The sequence below is a fragment of the Larimichthys crocea genome, chromosome XXII, assembly GCF_000972845.2.
Source record: "Larimichthys crocea isolate SSNF chromosome XXII, L_crocea_2.0, whole genome shotgun sequence".
NCBI classification, from domain to species: domain Eukaryota; kingdom Metazoa; phylum Chordata; class Actinopteri; family Sciaenidae; genus Larimichthys; species Larimichthys crocea.
In genome coordinates this window covers 1,432,476-1,452,731 of record NC_040032.1, presented here as the reverse complement: position 1 = coordinate 1,452,731, position 20,256 = coordinate 1,432,476, and the positions used below count along the sequence as shown (strand labels likewise).

Genomic DNA, 20,256 nt, shown 5'->3' with positions numbered 1-20,256 from the left:
TTAGCAGGTCAAGAAGAAATCATTAAATCATAATGTAATCTGATTACTGAGAGACTTGGCATGTATGATTGTAATTTTCTTTTTTTTCTGAAGAAAAAATAGCTTACCTCTGCTGTCAACACGCTCACAAAGTTTCAATTCCCTAAACATCAACCATATTTTTAGGACCAGTACACATGTGAAGTGCATCATCGCTCTGACTATCTCAAGTAATTTCTAGAGGACTCACCAAAGAAATTCAAAAGCTCACACATCACAGAAGAGCAGACGGAAAATTTTCATCTACCCCCCCCCACCCCGCTTAGTCAGGGTGAATTACTTTCATCTATTCGCTTTTTTTTTGTCCTTGTGAGTCCATGCCTCAATTATTGACTTTGACGTCAATGCGAAAAAGGAAGTTCTCGACATGGTATAGATTGAATAAACTGAAAAGTAGGTCAAAAATACGTGAGACAAGCGTGAGCGATTTCCTAGTTCTTCTGCGATTGGTCCTATCCTAGAACTGAAACCGAAATCTAACTCTGTACATCCCTTCAGACAGGGGTTACAATGGATATTTGTTTTTTTAAAGAGGATGAGCTCAGCCTCAAGCAGCATTACATCCACGTTTAGTGTTTTTGAATAAAACACAGTTAAATGTGTTGCATTTATAATTTTATATGTGTGGAGACAAAGACTGAGCCAAGAGGTTAAAAATGGCTCATATAAGATGTGCAAATTATTTGTTTGTCACAGTGGAGTTTCATTTCCCTTCAAAATGAAATATTTAATTATTGATTGAAGATGAATAAAATTATTTTTCTTGATACATAAAGTAAAGAAGAAATGATCATTTATAACAAATCCTTTTAGCAGATTTTCTTTGTTGTGTGTATTTTTTTTTGTCAGGGATTCAGGGGTGCTTTTCCGGCAGTTTTCCAGGTCTTTCAATTTAACGCCTATTTCCCCTCTCATTCATGTCTGCTATCATGAGTCGTCAGAGCCCCGTCCCTGGGGAGGGAAATCCCAGCTGTCACTAAATAACTTTTCAGATCACACCAATAAAGCTAATGTCCACGGACACTAAAGGCCGTGGAGTCCATTTAACAGCTGCTTAACGCATGAGCACACAAGTGAGACACACACCGATGCACACATGAACGCCTGTGCACGCACACACACAGATTGTTGTGGATTACCCTAACCAGGCTAATGATCTCCTCAATGGGACAACTGGGACTCTTCTGAGCTCGTCTTCAGCCTGAGGCCCCACAGGGACCTAAAGAGAGGCTCAGGGGTAATTACAATGTAAATGCTGAGTGTGTGCGTGTGTGCGTGTGTGTGTGTGTAAGTGTGTGTATGTGTGTCTGCGAGTGCATGTCCAAGATTAGGTTAATCTACAATCAACCAAGCTTTGATTATGATGGATGTAAAATGATTGAATATCTAATTATTAGCAGCTGTTTATTATTTTTTATTTTTTTTATTTTTTTTACAGAAAAATGAACAATTAAATGTATGTTAACAAAAAAACTCTTATATGTGCACCTGTGTTTACACAGTATCAATTTATCAGTATTTTTCTGGCATAAAGCTTTCATAAATATTGTACGCTAAGATATTGATATGTGTTTACACACATATGTACATACATATACAGTCTTTCCACATCTAAACACTTGATATCACATTTTTCAAGTTAGTATTATGCTTATTTTAGCAAAGGTGAAGTCAAAGCTCACCTACATGTCACTTTGTGCATGTTTACTTCCTGTTATTCAAATTAAGGTGAAGAGAATACACATTTTAAAATGATACAAAAGCTTCTGGAAATGTGGCTTGAATTAGTAAAAATGCAAATATGACATGAAAATTCAGTATCTCATTGAGCATCCACAAAAATCTGAGTGAAAATACATTTCTGAAAACTGTGTAGATGTGACAGATCACGCTTTGAATGACAGCTCCATCGGTACGGAAGCTAAGATGTGTACTGCTGTAGATCAAGAAGCAGCAAATCATATTTTAACAACTTAAATAATCAATATCAGTTTAAGTGTATTTATATTTAGAATATTTTCATTGCTTTTCTTTGCTCTCAGACAGCCGGGGTACTGAAGCTGTTATCTACGCTCTCTTCAAAGCCACCAGAATATTTCCACATCTCACTCTGTGAATTAACGTTTTAATCAAACCAAACCGGTGATTGTTGGAACAACAGAAAGACAAGACAAGACGTTTTGGTAAGTTTCATTTTTTAAAGTTTTAATTAAGCGTGTTTTACAATGAGTCAACATGGCAGTCGGTAAAAGAGAGAAACTACGTGCAAGAATATTTCCTTTCTTGACAGTTTATTATTTATTATCTATCTGCCTCAGATTGGTTTACGGCGAGAGAGGTTTTGCTTTACGGGACAACTGACATGGATTTTTTTTTTAATTGTTCACAGAATTAATTACATAATAAATTTGATAATATAACTACACCCAATTCAAACCAAACAGGAAATCAGGAAAATGTACAAAAACTTAAATTACAACATTTTGAATAATACTAATAATAATTCTTATCACTTTTTAGATGCTTACTCTGTACTGTACATAAGACCTTAATGTAGGCCTTTCTATATAGAGCTGGTCTAGACCGTACTCTTTAATCTTATTCACTGAGACTCAACAATTCCCACCATGAGCAAGAACTTGGGGACAGTGGCAAGGAAAAACTTCCTATATATATAATATATATATTATATATATAGATATATATATTATATATATATATGTTAATAATAATAACCACACACATAATAAGTAGTACTTTGTTGGGGACGTCTAGTCAGGGCTACAGCACCACAATGAACCACATGCCTGAGGGGAAAGCAGAGAAAAATCCCAGAAAACTCCGGGGAAGAAGCTAAGTTGGTAGCATGTATTAATGGGACATGAATGTGTACAGATGGAGAGAAAACCTTAAAAACACAGAGCGTGACAATAGATGCCGATGACAGGAGAGCAGTAGACAAGAAAAGGAGGAGAGACTAATTGAGAGGGAGAGAGGGATGGGGTAAATGGATGTATGATTGATGTGTGAGAGAGAGAGAGAGAGAGAGAGAGAGAGAGAGAGAGAGGAAAAGTGGGAGAGGGGAAGCAGAAAATGAGGTGGAAGGCACAAATTGAACCTCACCTTTTTGTGTGTGTGTCATTCTGCCTTTGTTTCGGCTCATGGCCCCTCATCACCATCATCATCACCATCATCATCATTATTACCCCCCCTCCCTGCCTCTCGTTCATTCTCGCCCTGTCACCAGCACTTCTCGCCGCCCCTCTCTGTGATACTAGCCATGCCAGTCATATCGTAACATGACATTATGGCTCATTATACCTGGGCTGGATGAATGGTCTGCTGCTGGTGGGCAGCCTTCGCAGGTGCAATGTAGCAAAACCAGAAAGACATCGTATGAAATGTTCTCAACACGTGAACGTTCTTTGTCTCTCTGTATTTGTTCCATCTCCATCCAGACAGAATTGTATGAGATGGACAGGACATTATGTAATCTGGGGATAAAGGCTTGTAACACAGTAAAGAAAGCACTGATGGAAAGCGAGAGCTAATAAATAGAAATATAGAAACATAAATCAAGGAGAAATATGGAGAAAATGAGAGACCTACGAGAGAAAGATAGAAAGAAAGCCATGAACGCTCAAGCAGCAGAAAAACATTGTGGTCATCTGCAGTGCGATGAGTCACCTGTAGGCAACACACACACACACACATATACGCACAAACCCAAAAGAGACAGGCTTTGCAATCACAGCCCACAGCTGTGTAGTTACAATGACATATTGTCTCATAAACTGCATTCAGCGAGTGTGTCGTATTGTCACATCTGAAACACTACTGCATTCAGCGAGTGTGTCGTATTGTCACATCTGAAACACTATCTTCTGCTGAATGCACGGGTGAAAATAAAAAGAGCTTGATGGAATTTAAAAATCAAAAGAAACCACAAAATGATTCGACCTTTTAAAGCCTTCCCTGGTGAATTCATGATATCAATGCGATGATTAACATGAACTGTTGAGCAAAATGTTAATGAAAGACAGAAATTAGTTTACTACCGGCATGATGTTGCTGCCCTTGCAATTAGTTTAAATAAAATCTGTGGTTTAAATGAGCCATCTGTATACAGATTTGCTTCTGCTGCTCCCTCGTGCTCTGCCTCTGTTAGGTCGGGCTTGTAAAGGCTGCGTCAAATATGCTGTGATCAATGTGAAGTTATTCAATTTTCACACATTCACATACATTTACAGACATACCAGGTTTATACTTGAGAAAATTATTAGGCATGCAACAAATGATTATTTTCATTATCAATGAAATTCATGAATCTGATCATTCTTCTCTGTGTTTTTTGTTTATGTCTTGTTTTGTTCGACTAACTTGCCAAAAAATATTTAGTATACTTTAATGTCAGACCAAGAAAAGAAGCAAATCCTCACCTTTGAGCACCTGATTAATCGATTCATTAAAATAGCGATTCATTTCCCTTTGAATGATAATTTGATTTATTGTCGCAGCTCTAAAAAAATATCAATAAAGGCACTTAAACACAGTTTGAAGGGTTGTCCTTGTATCAGTACCTACACAAATGTGACAAATCCACCTGAGGGTTTTATTAATGGTGCAAACACCAACTGGATACATAAAACTGAAGCGAATGGAGACATAATGGAGAGAAAGAATTGGGAAAAGGTCACAATAGAAAAGAAAATCACATTAAATGTAAATTACCTCAGTGTCACTGTTACGAACCAGAAGAAGTGCCCTTTGATGCGTCAAGACAAAATAATAAAGAAAAACAAAATAAATCAAATTCACGTACTTGTGCAGGACGAACATTATAAAATATTCATCATAGCATTAACAACTACACTCAACACTAACTAATATAAATTGTCTTGCACATCTACATATTGAAACTACATATTGGTAAAGAGGAAGAAACAAAGCTAACCTTTAACTGTTTCTTCGGGAACTTGACACTGAATGTCCTGATTTCTTAATCACAAATATCTGACATTTCTTTCCCTCAGTGACAAAGGACTTTCTAGCAAAGCTGTATGTTAAACTACCTCATTAGTCATTGGCTGTCAGACAGCACAAGGTTACTGTAAAACAAAAACAAAGCATTTCCTCTGCAGCCTGACAGAAAATCAGGTGAGCCTTTCAACAGCAACATTAGCTAATTTCCAAACTGTCAGGCCATCGCTGGTGGGTAACACTGTGTTTTTGTACGAATGTGAAATATCTGACTCGTAATGTCTGCTGTTGTTGACATCATGTAGAGAGCGACATTAGCTTTCCGTCTGCCTGGATCCCACGGTGAGGATAAAGAAAAGATGGAAAATAAGGAGCAGATCTTGTCATCATTCATTCTAATTCTCTTTGCGTTTAACTCACACTCTCCAGTCCTCCCTACCACCACCACCACCACCACCCTCCCTCCATCCCTCCCTCCCCAGCCAGCTTCATCTCTTTTCAAGCCTCATCACCAACACGCAGCACCCCTCCCACCTCAGCTCCGCCCCCACCACCACTACCACCTCACTCCCCTCCTCAATTTCCTCCATCCACTTTCATGTCCCCGAACATGAATGAGATTAATTCAGTCCATTTGAATTAGTAGTAGCTGGGTGTGCAGCTTTAGGTTCCCTAAGAGCAGTAAAAAAAAAACCCTCAAACCTCTGTATGGAGTAGTGAGCTGCTCCTCCTCATCATCATCATCACCACTGGTGTTCTCACTATCATATCTTTAGTCCCTGTGTGGGTATATACAGTATGTGCAGTTTGTTCAAATGACTCCGAGGTGCTCCTTTATTCATGGACATGTGCGTCTTTTACAGCATCATCTTGGGAACATTTGAGTTAAGTGGTTTATGCAACCTCCTGCAGACTGGAAACATTAATTCTATGAGTAGTACTTATTGCTGCACTAACATGTCTTTGTCGCACTGTACCTTGATTGTTTCCCTTTTTTGTAAGTCGCTTTGAATAAAAGCGTCAGCTAAATGGCTAAATGTGAATGTAATTCAGGTGTGAAAGACCACAGAACAGCTATTAGCTTTTTTCACGGCATTGCTATGGCAACACTGTCAATGAGAGACATATTGATAATTAATATCTCACTACCACTTATTGAGTTGGAAACTTTATATCGTTGAGAAAACAATGGTGGAATTGGTCTCTTAGTCGTCTTTATGTGACCCAACCTTTTTGTTTTTTTAATTCTCTGGTTGTGACCTTTAACTGCAGACTCTGAGCACATATTTGGCCAAACTCTGTTCAAACACGTGGACAAATATCCACACCGGACCAAATCCTGCCCTGGCCCAAGCGTGATTTTGTAAATGCAGAAAAGATTCATCTCACTCTCTCTCTCTTCATGTACTGTACATTTACACTAAAAATATCATACTTTCCTACAGATATGAAAATAACCTCCTAAGTCATTGTTGGTGTTAATGCACATGTACAACCAAAATTCCAAAAAGCTCGTGACGCTGTGTGAAATGTAAATGAAATCCAGAGGACACAACATCCATGATTTCAGAAATGTAGACTCATCAGATCAGTCAGTCCATCTAAAAGGAGCACAGGTCCAGAGAAGTGGATGTTGTTAAAGTGTGGCTTTCTCTTCACATTGTAGAACCTGCACTTGCATTTGTTTACCCACAATGGTTTAACAAAGTGTTTTTCTAGAGCCGTACAATCATTGTTAATGCAGCGTTAGATTGGTTCTTTCTTGTTCATTGATGATATTACAGTCCGTAGATGGTAAAATCCCTAGATTCCTTGACATTGTATATTGAGAAACATTGTTCCAAAACATAGTGGACAGATTTTGGAAGTAGTGGACCTCACCTCATTTTTGCTTGTGGACGACTTAGCCTTGTGAGAATGCCCCTCCATCCCTGTCATGATACCATCACCCATTAGAAATGAACCTGTTTACCAGTGAACCTGCTACTAGGTGTTTCTTGAGCATTACACACAACTTTCAAAGTGTTCTTTTTTAATCAGTTAATCTGTATCAGTTTCATCTGTCTGAATGGTCTGTTTTATGTCAGTCGAAAAGAATTTGAAAATCATTGCATTCTGTTTTTATTTACGCTGTACACAGCATCTGGCGTTTTTTGGAATTGGGGTTGTATGTTGTAAATGTTAAAGGTGGTTCACATGCTGTGATGAAGCCCACGAGGCTGAATCAGAGATCGTTTAGATGGAGCAGATATACTAACTCCAACAGCAGATACCGCTTAGTTATTTTAAGCCACTTGTCACAGTGTGTAAGAATCGATTTAAAGAGCTGAGGGACTCTCAAAGCGTCACAAGCTGCTGCTTTGTTTTAGGTGCGTTGTGCTGTAGGTGAGGCCAGGTGCCGCCCTCCTCCCTCGACTCTCACGTCAGATCGTACATCTCCCGCTTGACTTCCTCAGACACGAGGAGAAAAAAAATAAATAAATGAAGCTCCCGAGGGTGAAAGTGAAAGTGAGAGAAACAGGTTGCCTTCTCTCCAAGGTCAACCAGCTGCCACAGTCAATGAGCCTCTTCAGTCTATGAGTCAACAAAGCACAGAATCATTTCCAAGCATGAATGTGTCATATATAATACAGCCCTCCAACCCCATCACGCACCCAACAAAAACACACAGTCACATGTAATAACCGCCGTGAGCTTAATGGGAGGCTCTTGACTGAGTCATACAAGATGTCCTCAAAAACCTGTTTACTTCTTCTGATCTCTGCCAGATATTGTTCTCTTCTTCTCTTGTCTTTGCATGTGTGAGCGGTCCCTGAACATCCTTTGGTGTTGTCTGCATGTGTTTACCCCTGCGGACAAACCTGCAACTTCATCAAGGGTGCTATGGAAAGGACAGTGTGTCATGAGGGACCAGGCAGCACGGTGCCGCATTGTCTTAGAGGCTGGATGAGTCACGGAAGACAAATCAGGTTTGGTGGCATTTGAGATGGCTTGTCGGCCATTGCATTAGGACAGCAGTGCTAAATCAACTGTGCAATCATAACGTGCTCCTATCATGCCTGTTTTAGCAGGTCAAAGAAGAAATTCATTAAATCATAATGTAATCTGATTACCTGAGAGACTTGACAATTACATGGTATGATTGTAATTTCTTTTTTTTCTGAAGAAAAATAGCTTACCTCTGCTGTCAACCCTCCTCACAAAGTTTCAATTCTCAAAACATCAAACCATATTTTTAGCACCTAGTACACAATGTGAGTGCATCATCGCTCTGACTATCTCAAGTAATTTCTATATGACTCACCAAAGAAATTCAAAAGCTCACACATCATCAGAAGAGCAGACGGCAAATTTTCATCTGCTTTAGTCATGGCTGAATTACTTTTCATCTATATCGTCTTTTTTTTTTTTTCTTGTGAGTCCATGCCTCAATTATTTGTTCCTTTGACAAAGACTTCAATTCTAAAAATGAAGTTCTCGACATTGTATAGATTTAAACTGAAAATGTGGTCAAAAATATGTGAGACAAACCCCCTACCACCACCACCACCACCCCTACCCCTCCCACCAGATTCAGGTTCATTCAGGTTTTACCACATCTCAAAATAATGCTTCTCAGTCGGGCACAGTGTTCTCTGTGTGGCTGCCCTTCTCCCTTTTTTTTTTTTCAGCCTGTGCTGATAAAAGCAAAATTACACAAGATTGCTCGCATACAATTGAGGCAGCTATAAATGCATTCATTTTGTTTTTGACTTTCAGCGCCCATCTCCTACGTTTGTCCCGTATGCGAATATCAAGTGAATGCAGGTGATGGACTCTGAGCTTAATCCATTTTTCCTCCCCGCTCCCCCTTTTCTCTCTGTTTCCACGTCTGTCTCTCTTTGTGTCTCGCTCGCTCCCTCTGACCACCCTCACACACACACACACTGCCAACGTGAGATAGCCACGTCTGTGTGTCCATTGCAGTGTGTCATGTGTGATAATATGTGACGTATGCATCACATGCCGGTGGTTTTTCAGGTTTCCACTAGAAGATACTTATTATTGTTATCATCTTTAGGCATCATCATTATCAGCTGGAGCAGACGTGATGGGTCCCTCTGCGTCATTGTTCCCTCCAAAACCCCCTAAAGCCCTCGCCATCAAATCTACCCACAACATAACCAACAAAGGAGGGAGAGAACACGTCGAAAATCACTCTGGCACTCTTTCAACGTCCCTCCCCTCATCCATCCTCTCATCCACGGCCTGCAAACCCACCCCCCCTCCCTGTATACCCTCTGCACTGTGTCTGCCTTTTTTTTTTTTTTGCCTCTCTATCAAATGTTCACTTCTTTTGTCTCATCCACTCTTTCTTGTTCCATCGTACTCCATCTTTCTATGTGACACGCTCTGCCCCTGTCCGCTCTCTCTGGCCGCCATTATCTAAATCACCCATCTCCTCATCTTTCCCTCAATTCCCCTCTCTCATAGTCAGGAAAAAAAATCACAACCTATACACACACAGATAAATGCACACAACACACACACACACAGTGACACTGTGCGTGCAAATACTCTCACCCCTCCTAAAACCCTTTTCCATGCATCCCCCTCCTCACCACCACCTTCTACTCTCTCCAAACCCTTACCCCCCCCCCCCCAACCTAATCCTAATCACACCACCAGCCACCGTCATCAGCCCTTATCTCACTCCACCAAATCTGCTGTGAATCAAAACAATTTCCTCTCATTTGCGATTTTACTGCCCGCCCCCGCCTCCCACACCTCCATCAAACCCTCCTACCCCCTCCAATAAACCCTCTCTACTTCCTCAAAACCCCATCGCTACCCATCAGGCACAAACCCCACCCAAACACAAATGCACGCAAACACTAACGCATATACAAATGCACTCACGTACACACACTCTTGAGCGGCCGCCATTATGAATGACGGCTCATCATGTGTAAGCAGTGACTCGCCACTGTCATCCAGTGGAGCCCGAGAAGAAGAACTGCAGTGTGACGTCACAGCGGACGCCGGCCCCGCTGGTTGGTGGAACATATTTACGTGTGTGTGTGATTCTGTGCGTGTGGTTGGGATGGGGGAGCCGGAGGAATACAATTTGGTGGGTGGGTGGACCTGGTGGGCCTTGCTGCATCACTGAACCAGGAAAATGAATGAGAGCCTACACAAGGTGTCACCCCGTTCCTCTCCCGTTGGCCTCCGTTAATTTCCCCTCTCTCTTTTCTGTTCTTGTCTTCTGCCGTTGGCACCCGAGGCAAAGAAAACAGTTGGAATTGCAAAAAAAAAAGAACTGTTTGACAATATGTTCGACGTATGTTGCAGGGTTTGCTTTAGTATCTTTAATGATTTGAATCAGCTAAAGAAGAAACAAATGTTTGTATCGTTTGATTAAATGATTAGAGATCGATTCAAAGTTCAGTAAAACAGCCTGATGTACCAGAAATTTTGAGCGTTTGATTTTCAGCTGGAGCAAAACAGCACCACCCAATGGGAGGTTCTCATAGCCACAAGCAGACCTCACCCCTTACTATGGGGAGGAAGAATATAACATACTATATGATGAGGTGACAAGAAACAATCATGTGTGTTGTTTTATGGTGACAGACACAGTGAGAAACATGTCAGCTCTTCCTGTCGCTGTCATTAAACGGTTTAATAGCCGACAGCAAGAGTGTTTTTTTTTCCCTTTTCTTTTCTAGCAGAAAATGTGTAGGTAGTTTTAATTATTGCCCATGTTCAGCTGCTGAGTTGTGTAAAGTAGTGCTTCTTTCTTCTTATACACTGGACTTTTAAAGCTGCTCTAATCAATGGGTCAGATTACTATGAATATAATGTAAATGTGGTCTCTCGTAGTTGTTTTGGTTTTATGACAAAATTGTGTCACATCAAGATTTTGAGTTGTACATATAACTAAAACAGATTCATTTGCAATCTATGCCAAAAAAGGGGGGGAAATCCATAGATATGACCAGTGACAGTAGATAATGTTCCATTTCCTTGTACTGTTTAAGTCACCTTTCTCTGTGGTTTGAAGCAGTGGGAGACGACTTTCATAACTATATTCTCTACAGTAAAATCGTCTCTGTCCTAACTGCCACCTTCCATCAATGTTTCATAGAGGGTTAAACAGGTTGAGCCCTGTTACTCATACAATGTGTTTAATTATAGACATGTGCATTCACACTTTGACCAAAAGCGTTTCATTTCTTTGTGCTGTGTTGAAACAGTGATGATGTTCAGAGCAACTGAAAGAAAAACAACTGGCTTTAGTTTCAGTTTTTAAAGTTTCTGGAGGAATGCTTGTGGGACTGTGGGAGAGAGTAGAGAAATCTGACTTTTAGCAATGCCCCAGCACTTTATATGCCCTCTCACAGACAGAGAGCAAGATGGCAAGACATTTAATTGGTTATTGATTACTCCCAGCCTTCTTGTCTGTGTCTAAAGGGAAGTGTTCTGTACTGTACTATCATTCAGTTTTAGGATTGAGTTCTGTTTTCTGCCAAATCTCATTTTAGTATGGAAGATTTAGCTACAAAAAATACTTGTCGGGGAGTAAATGGACAGCACGAAACAGACGAATCACCTCCCGCTGCTCACAGTGTTGACTCATGCTGCGGATCCTGGCTGAAAAGCATCAGCCTCTGGGTACCTGTGGACTACAAGAATGAAACAGTTCAGGTTTTAAAACTGGCAGGACCTGTGGTAAGATTGTGTTTAGATGTAACATAGTGACCAACTCTTAACGACTTATACCAAGATAAAGTGAATATTTGTTTTAATTTTAAAATGCTTTACTGCTTTTAATATGAGGATTGTGGTAAACCAGTTAATAATTTCAATTTGCCTGAAGATGTTCTAGAAGAAGTGATACACATAAATGTATACCCTGCTATAGAAATAAATCGCATGTTCAAGTGTCTCCATGAGAATTATAATAGTTATAATAAGAAATAATAATAGAAAAATTGTTTAGTATTTCTCAGAACTAAACTAACCAGACTTTCACTGACTCCTATTCATTGCACATACCCAGAACTTGATAGACAAAGACATTAAGTTTCCTTTTGTGCAAACCTTTTGCTGCCAAAGGTTGTCAAAAAGCTCCATGAGCAACCACTCAAACTATTTTCTAAAGTAGAAAGGAGAGATAGTAAAGATGTTTAGAAATACAAAGGATCTGCAGTAAAACCAAAGTGTAGCACATGTCAGCTGCCAGAGCTAATAGGAATGTTTTCTTACCTCGACGCCTTTTGAAACAATGTTTTTATTTTAATGATGAATAATAACTCAATCAGCCAATGTATGTGCTGCATGTAGAGTTAAACATTTCATTCATGTTTCATTAATGTTTTTTATGGTTATGAAAATGAGGGAGCGTGATTTTGTTTATCAGTTTATTTCACAGTTGATGACTTTCCTGATCGGTTTCGTCAGCATGGTGTTCTGTGGTCACCTGGGGAAGACAGAGCTGGCAGGGGTGGCATTAGCGATAGCAGTGAGTTGTGTTTCTGTTTTCATTTCATTTGTTTTTTAATCTAAATTTCAAGGTTTTATTCAAACATCAGACTATCCAAGCATGTTTGTCTCTCTCTCTCTCTTTCTGAAGTAATAATATTTCATTTTATATAGGTAATAAATGTCACAGGTATTTCCATTGGCTGTGGTTTGGCATCAACATGTGATACTCTCATATCTCAGGTAGTCAATTATTATTATCATATATTTATAGAAATCAATTCAATTTTATTTATATAGCGCCATATCATAACAAAAGTTACCGTTGTATATCTGCCCTTTCAGATTTGTTCTCCTATGTCAGTTTTGCCCTTTTCCTTGCACACAAGCAAGTATTATTTTCCTGCTTTTCTGACCCCTTTCTTGCAGACTTATGGGAGTGGTAATCTAAAGTGTGTAGGAGTGATACTCCAAAGGGGAATTTTGATTCTGCTCTTAGCCTGTTTCCCCTGCTGGGCCATCCTCATTAACACTCAACCCATTCTGCTGGCTGTCAGACAGAGCCCAGAGGTCGCCAGGTGAATCATTTCTACTTCACACATGGTGGTATATAACTTCAAATGCTACATATACACTTATTACTCATGAATTAACATAATAAGTGTGATATTAGCATGTATTTCCCTTTTTTTTGTCTGCCATGAAGACTCTCCCAACTATATGTGAAGATCTTTATGCCATCTCTGCCAGTGAGTTCAGCTTCCTCCAAAGATGTACAAAATGTTTTTCTGTGTCTCCATCCATATATGCCGTTGTTATGTTGCAATATGGATCTAATTAACCCCATTCATCATCATCATCATTTTGCAGGTTGCCTTCATGTACCAACTGCAAGCGAAGTATCTTCAGAATCAGGTGCTTTTAATGACTTCCACTTAAGACCACTGGTGTGAAACAAAATAATGAAAGTTTGTCAGTAATGAGATCATTTTGTGTGTGTGTGTGTGTGTGTGTGTGTGTCTGTCTGTGTATGCGTGCTCTCTTAGTTGTAAAATACCTTAAAACTAAATTTTCTATTTAATTTTTGTATTTTTAAAATCACCAGAAACACTAGTCACCACTTGGCTACTATAGAATGACGCGTCCCCGGTTAGTAAGGTTCGCATGTATGCATGAGTGTGTGTGTATGTACTGTGAGAAAGTAACAGACAGCTTTAAAACAGTTTGTTGTGTCTTTTGCCTCACAGGGCATCATATGGCCTCAGGTGATATCTGGAGCCATGGGGAATGTTATCAATGCAATAATCAACTACATCTTCCTTAGTGTTCTGGATCTGGGGGTTGCGTGAGTACATCCACTAGTCAACTTCAACTAGAGATTTTTTTAGGATTTGACAATGACTAATATTTTTCTACCTTTTTTGTTGTTGTTTATTCCTCTCAACACCATTAAAGTGGATCTGCAGCTGCCAATGCCATCTCGCAGTGTTCCTTGGGTGTGTTCTTGTTTGTGTACATCTGCTTCAGGGGACTTCACAAAGCTACATGGAAGGGTAAGTTTAAGGGATTAAACTACTATAGGCATAATGTCTTGAAAGATTTCTGGAAAGAAATGTGTAATAACAGTTTTGTGTTGTTGAGTTGAGTTGACCTGCTGTGTACATACTACATAAATAAGGCTATTATGCTAATCAATTGGCCATGTAGAAACTGAACACTGTTCCTATTTTATTGTTTCAAATAATATATATGAATATATGATATTCAATATATTATATAAAGAATTATAGGTCTGTAAACCGAAGTGGAATTTAACTATGACATAAAACATGTAATGTCCTGTTAACTTGATATCTCAAACTTGAGTTTGTTTCTGTTAATCAAACTAATGACACTATCAGCTTCGAGCACTCATTAGCAAATGCTACACTAGATGTTAAGTGTACTAGATGTTAAATAAATCCTGATGAATATCAGCATGTTCAAATTGCCACTGTGAGTGTGTTAGCATGCTAATATTTACCATTTAGATGAAAGCACCACTGTGCCTAACAACAGCCTCACACCTCTTCCACTGTGAAGAAGCCTCACTCTTCTTCAGAGAAACATCAGGTCTGTTTGCTGTCTTAATGGCTATAAATACAATTCACTGAGTACTTTGTACCTTTTATCATCTCCTACTGTAGGCTGGTCCAGAGACTGTCTGCAGGAGTGGGGTTCTTTCTTCAAACTGGCCATTCCCAGTATGCTGATGCATTGTCTGGAGTGGTGGCTGTATGAGATTGTAGGGTTTCTGGCAGGCATCATCAGTGAGGTTGAGTTGGGAGCTCAGTCTGTAGTTTATAACCTGGCTGCTATCGTTTACATGGTAATTCCCTTACATTCCTTTTACAATGTAAAAGTAAAATTCTTTTACTTTTCCTTTTACATTGTTTTTTTTTTCTTGTAGTAAGGATGCATTGGTGAACAACACTGTATGGTGATGAAGTATTTGTGTGGATACCTGAATGGTCTGGATTCACAGGATGATACCTACAAATCTTTCCTTCCCATCCCGCAGTTTCCAATGGGTTTCAGTGTCGCTGCCAGTGTGCGAGTTGGAAATGCTCTTGGTGCTGGGAACACAGAGCAAGCCAAGTTGTCCGGCAAGATCTCCGTCATCTGTGCATGTATGAACTAAATATGTAGTCTGGCAAATCTCCACCACAGCGGAGGCAATGACTGCTGTGCTGAGTTATACTACAGAGGAGAGGCTACATGGGCCTAAATTTATGTGTTGTTTTTATCCGTTTAAATGTTCTGTTGACTGTCTGTCACATGTTAATTTAAAATGTATGCTAAGGCAGGTCATGTGTTTAGATGTCTAATCATGTGCTTCCCAATCCAGTCATTGTCTCATGTTTCATTGGAGCTTGTCTTGGTGTGTCTAAGGATGTGGTTGGTTACATTTTCACCTCAGAAAAGTGAGTACAGATTTTGACAATTACCCAAACATTCATCCTTTTTGTTTTCTTACCTCAGTAACAACTCCTTAACATAGCTAACATATTGACACTTATACACAGAAAGCTTAATTCATCATGTATTAACCTCAGAGGACACTGACCCTTGACAACAGGGATTGCACAAGTAGGTGTTTGTTAGAATTTAATTTTCATATCTGTATTTGCATTTTGCTTTTAGAGATATTCTTCAGAGGGTGACTGATATCATGAAAATGTATGGTTTCATCCATGTTGCTGAGGCTTATGCGGTGAGAATTTGTACAAGTCGCTTTATCTCTCCCACTGGGCAAAATAAACCTGATCAGTTGGGACAGATTTCTCTTTGTTTTACATCCACAGGGTGTAGCAGGAGGTGTCGTCAGGGGGACAGGAAAGCAAATGGTTGGTGCTGTGTGTAGCTTGGTTGGTTTCTACTTCATTGGGCTCCCCATTGGAGTGTCTCTGATGTTCCCCGTCAAACTGGGCATTCTTGGTGATTACAAATGAAATGTTTATTAAGTAAACAATCTAATCATATTTCCACTCAAACTAATACACTACCTTCATTTCATCTCTGTTGTAGGGATGTGGTCAGGGTTGTTAATCAGTATTGTGATGCAGTCCATATTTTTTACACTTTTCCTGTGGAAACTAAACTGGAAGAAAGCCACTAAAGAGGTGAGTAACTACTTCAATAAATACGGTGCCATTGCTTATGTGGATACAACTGTGCAAATTCAACAATGTGGTGTACTGTTTTTGTTGTTTCAATATCTTTGAAAAGGCACTGGTAAGAGCAGGAGTCTACATTACAGAGAGGAATATCTTTGGGATAGAAAACAACGGTAAACACAAGTTATTCTACCTAGTTTACAGCTAAATATAGACATCAATTGTTGCACCACTAACATTTTGCATGTCACTTCATTTCAGCCATGGCCTCTGATGAGAAACATTCCCACATAAAGACCAGTCAGTCTAATTCTTTGAGTCTAACAGAGGGGAAGCTGGAAGTGCCTGGTGCAGGTCAGCAGACTTCAGATGACATGGCTTTGTCAGTCAGGCAGCTGGTGGTACGACGTGGCCTCACTGTGGTGCTCATGTTCGTCCTCTCGCTGCTGGATCTCATCAGTGAGCTGCTCACCAGCCTGCTTGAATTAGACAAGTGACCATCATTAGACCCAATGTTTGCAGCAACAAACACACAAGCTCTGTAAGGTTTCCATTCCGAGTTCAGATGTATCACGACGTTTAGCGTAAGACACGTGTCGCAAGAAAAAAAGACAAAAATACGTGCAGACAAGATGAACACCTTCACTCGGCCGAAAAATGACATTTACCACAACAAGTTCTGTCTGCTTACACAAATTTGGTTCTTAAAAGTTCAAATGACAAAGATGACAGAGAAGAAGCAGCTTCCATTTTAGAGTATCAGCCCATTTAATATCAGTTTTGTAATTTCCATTTCCATACTCCCACATTTACAGAGTTCCAGGTCATTTGTTGTGCACTGATGGAAAGACCTAATAGCGTTTGAATGACTGTTACTAAATTTGCTAACTAACTAATTTAACTGAATGGAATTTTTCCACAGTTTTGAAAACTTAATATAATTGCTGTGAAAGAGTTCAGATCCGCTTTGATTATTATTTCATTCCCTGTCATTACTGCATACTCTGTTATAATTATCGTCAGAAAGAAGTTCTATTATATTAAAAATGTTGCCGCTTTTTCTAGATCTTTGTTGCTTTCATCTATTTTTAAATAGATCAAACGCAGTCACTTTAGAGTTGTAACATTAGTCACATTTTGCAAAATCTAACTGAGAACATGATGTAAATGAGGCAGCCAATGAAAATAACTGAAACATACGTTTTATATATAATCATGCTGTGTAAGATAGGCTTTAATCAAGACAAAATATATGTTCTCATTGTGAAATATATAGTCTGGTTGCCACAATTAGAAATAGCATTATTAAATGCTATATTTAGGCTACAGCGCATCTGCGGATGTGTGCTTTCATCATCAAAGACAGAAAAGATGCTCTTCTTCTGTGGTTTATTTTTCTGTCCTTTGATCTGTGCTGCCAAATTTGATGATAATGAAAGGTCTGCAGGCACACACTGCAACATGCTCCCGGATGAAGACATGTCAAACTGAGCAAATCAGCCACCTGTTCATACTGTGCAGGAGCAGATAACTAGCTATCTCAGGCCTCACAGTTATAGCCTGCTTCTAAATAAAACATTCACCCTGTTTAACAGCAAACAATTAACCACATGTGTGATTTTCTGAAATATGTACATGTATGGTGATCCAGTGAAATCAATGGCTTGACTTTTTGGGAAATGACCTTATTCACTTTCTGACATAGAGTTACATTTTTGGTAAATACTAGTACATTCACACATTACGTTTTTTTTTTTTTTTTTTTTTTCAATTCTTACCTACTAATTCATTCCAGTCATATTGAATTTAGGTCACAGTGAGGCTCTCCTGAAGGGACTGTTTTTTTTTTTTTAATAACAGACTAACCACTGCCTATTCCACTTTATTATTTTCAGTAGGTAATAACTTTAAAGGAGTTTTTACTTCAGAGGTCTTCATAAAAGTCTCCATTCATGAGCCACTGCGCTCTTCAAACTGACATCAGCTCTGGCTCTCAACACATTGATGTTTGCAACAGTCACTTAAAGATTTGCATATTAATTTAGCGTTATTCAACATGTAAATCAGGCTTGATTCATACGTGGTTACATCGTCATCTGAGCTTCAGTCTCGCTCATCAGCGGAGACATTGCCAGGCTCCTCACAGAGACTGTAATCTTGGCCCGCTCACCTCCAGAGACTGCAATCAGTAACATGCTGTGGCATCATTAACAAGTGACTGTGTAAAGATTTGCTTGTCAATATCGATAGACTGGCTTAAGAAATCTCACATTAACTTCTTAGCTGTGTCACCATGAGTACAATAACATACCTAGAATTCAGCTAAATTCAGCAGCTATGGCTGCTCATAATAATATTACACATTATTGATGTACACAGTACAGGACTGTATGTTACTGCATATGCACAAATACAATTGTGTGAGGATTTTGCAGCCTGAGGGGATGTAAAGGGATAGTGTTCTTAATAATAAGCTCTTTTTTACGGTGGCCAACAAGGGCAAACGTGGTGCAAACAGCCAAATGCTGCAAACACAGGAATGATGCAAAACCAAAAACATACAAACACATAAAACAAATGCAACAGAAAAAACGCTGCAATCACAGAAAGGAAGCAGAAGCAAAAACATGTAAACCCACAAAACAAATGTGAAAGAAAAATGCTGCAAATACCAAAAACACACAAAACCCCAAAACAACTGCAAGAGAGAACACTGCAAATTCACTCCACAAAACAGAAACGTGCAGGCCACTAGGGGGACCCGGCCTGAGAGATGGACCAGGAAAGAAAATCAATTAGTGGCTGCAGCAGCTAGTAGTGGCACTTCGCTGCCACTGACCTGCCACAGCTTTTGTTCTGGGCATTTGTTTTTATTTTATAAAACAGATGTCAGAGTTGACTCGCAGGCAGTAGCATTTCCATTACGTGATTTCTGCATAACTGGCAGCTTTCACCGCTGAATTTGCACCATTTCTCTCTTGCAGTTGTTTTGGGGTTTTGTGTGTTTTTGGTATTTGCAGCATTTTTCTTTCACATTTGTTTTGTGGGTTTGCATGTTTTTGCTTCTGCTTCGTTTTTGTGATTGCAGCACTTTTCTCTTGCAGCGTTTTTCTCTTGCATTTGTTTTATGTGTTTGTGTCACAATCCACTCCGGTCCCCTGCTTGCTTTTCCCTCTTACCTGCACCCAGTAACTTTCCACTCACCTGTCAGCCCCGCCTCCTCATCGTCACCATGGTTTCTCCCGCCTCCACCAACCTGCTCCTCATCAGTAATCAACCCTGTATTTAAGCACCAAACCTCCAGACACTCTTTGCCAGATTGTTCTTCGCGTCATGCAAAGTCTTTCCAGTACTTTTGTCCGGACTGATCTCCCGTTGCCGACCCTGCCTGCCTTTGACCTGCTCGTCTGTCTCTGCCCTGGTAATCACCTCAGCTTTTTCGTTCACAGCGCTGCTGCCGTACTCCAACCAACCCACCTGGTCCAGTTTCTGAACCCCGATGTGGGGCTCCGGAAACGTTATGCGGGAACCCAGAAGATCTGTAATCCGTTATTACGAACTGCTCTATCCTGTTCGCCCTGCAGCCACACACATTCGCCCTGAGGGAGGGCCAAAGTGGCGTTCACCATTAATCACCTCACGGGGAGGGCCCGCCTGTGGGGAACCGCTGAATGGGAACGTCAAACTCCTGCTTGCAGCTCCTTCAGAGACTTCGCTGCTGAGCTCCGGAAGGTTTTTGGCCCACCTTCCCAGGGTCCAGATGCTATGGGCGGTCTCCTGAACCTCCACCAGGGGGACCGCTCCGTGGCTGACTACTCTATTGACTTTCGCACCAGGGCTCGCCAGAGTAAATGGAACACCGAGGCCCAGTGCGACGCCTACCTACAGGGGCTTGAGGAGTATGTTAAGGACGAGCTGGTGTCATATGATCTCCCTGCCACATTGGATGAGGTCATCGAACTCACACGGCGGGTGACCGACGCATCCAGGCCAGGCGGGAGGAGAGACGGCGAGGACGGTTTGGGCATCCTCTTCCTTCCCAGTTACCGTGCAGTACCGGAGGTATCCTCTTCCCAGCCTGAACCTCAGAGCGGAGATTCAGAACCTATGCAGGTTG

The 20,256-nt window shown here is 40.3% G+C and overlaps 1 protein-coding gene across 7 annotated transcripts; it reads left to right on the top strand.

Moving 5' to 3' along the window:
* The first annotated feature begins 1,218 nt into the window (after positions 1-1,218).
* On the top strand, positions 1,219-17,205 carry LOC104932896 (multidrug and toxin extrusion protein 1). 7 transcript variants are annotated; one of them, XM_027273688.1, is made up of 18 exons: positions 1,219-1,276; positions 2,086-2,222; positions 11,544-11,730; positions 12,422-12,523; positions 12,658-12,726; positions 12,913-13,061; positions 13,190-13,232; positions 13,354-13,398; positions 13,731-13,828; positions 13,939-14,036; positions 14,670-14,851; positions 15,044-15,152; positions 15,371-15,446; positions 15,667-15,736; positions 15,828-15,960; positions 16,051-16,145; positions 16,252-16,312; positions 16,401-17,205. In XM_027273688.1, the coding sequence occupies exons 3-18, from the start codon at positions 11,545-11,547 to the stop codon at positions 16,634-16,636; spliced, it is 1,752 nt and encodes a 583-aa protein (XP_027129489.1). In that variant the 5' UTR covers positions 1,219-1,276; positions 2,086-2,222; position 11,544; the 3' UTR covers positions 16,637-17,205. The 7 variants fall into 7 exon arrangements, with proteins under 7 accessions (XP_027129489.1, XP_027129488.1, XP_027129490.1 ...); XM_027273687.1 differs by having other exon boundaries at positions 2,082-2,222; XM_027273689.1 differs by having other exon boundaries at positions 1,219-1,287; positions 2,082-2,222.
* Positions 17,206-20,256: the final 3,051 nt, after the last annotated feature.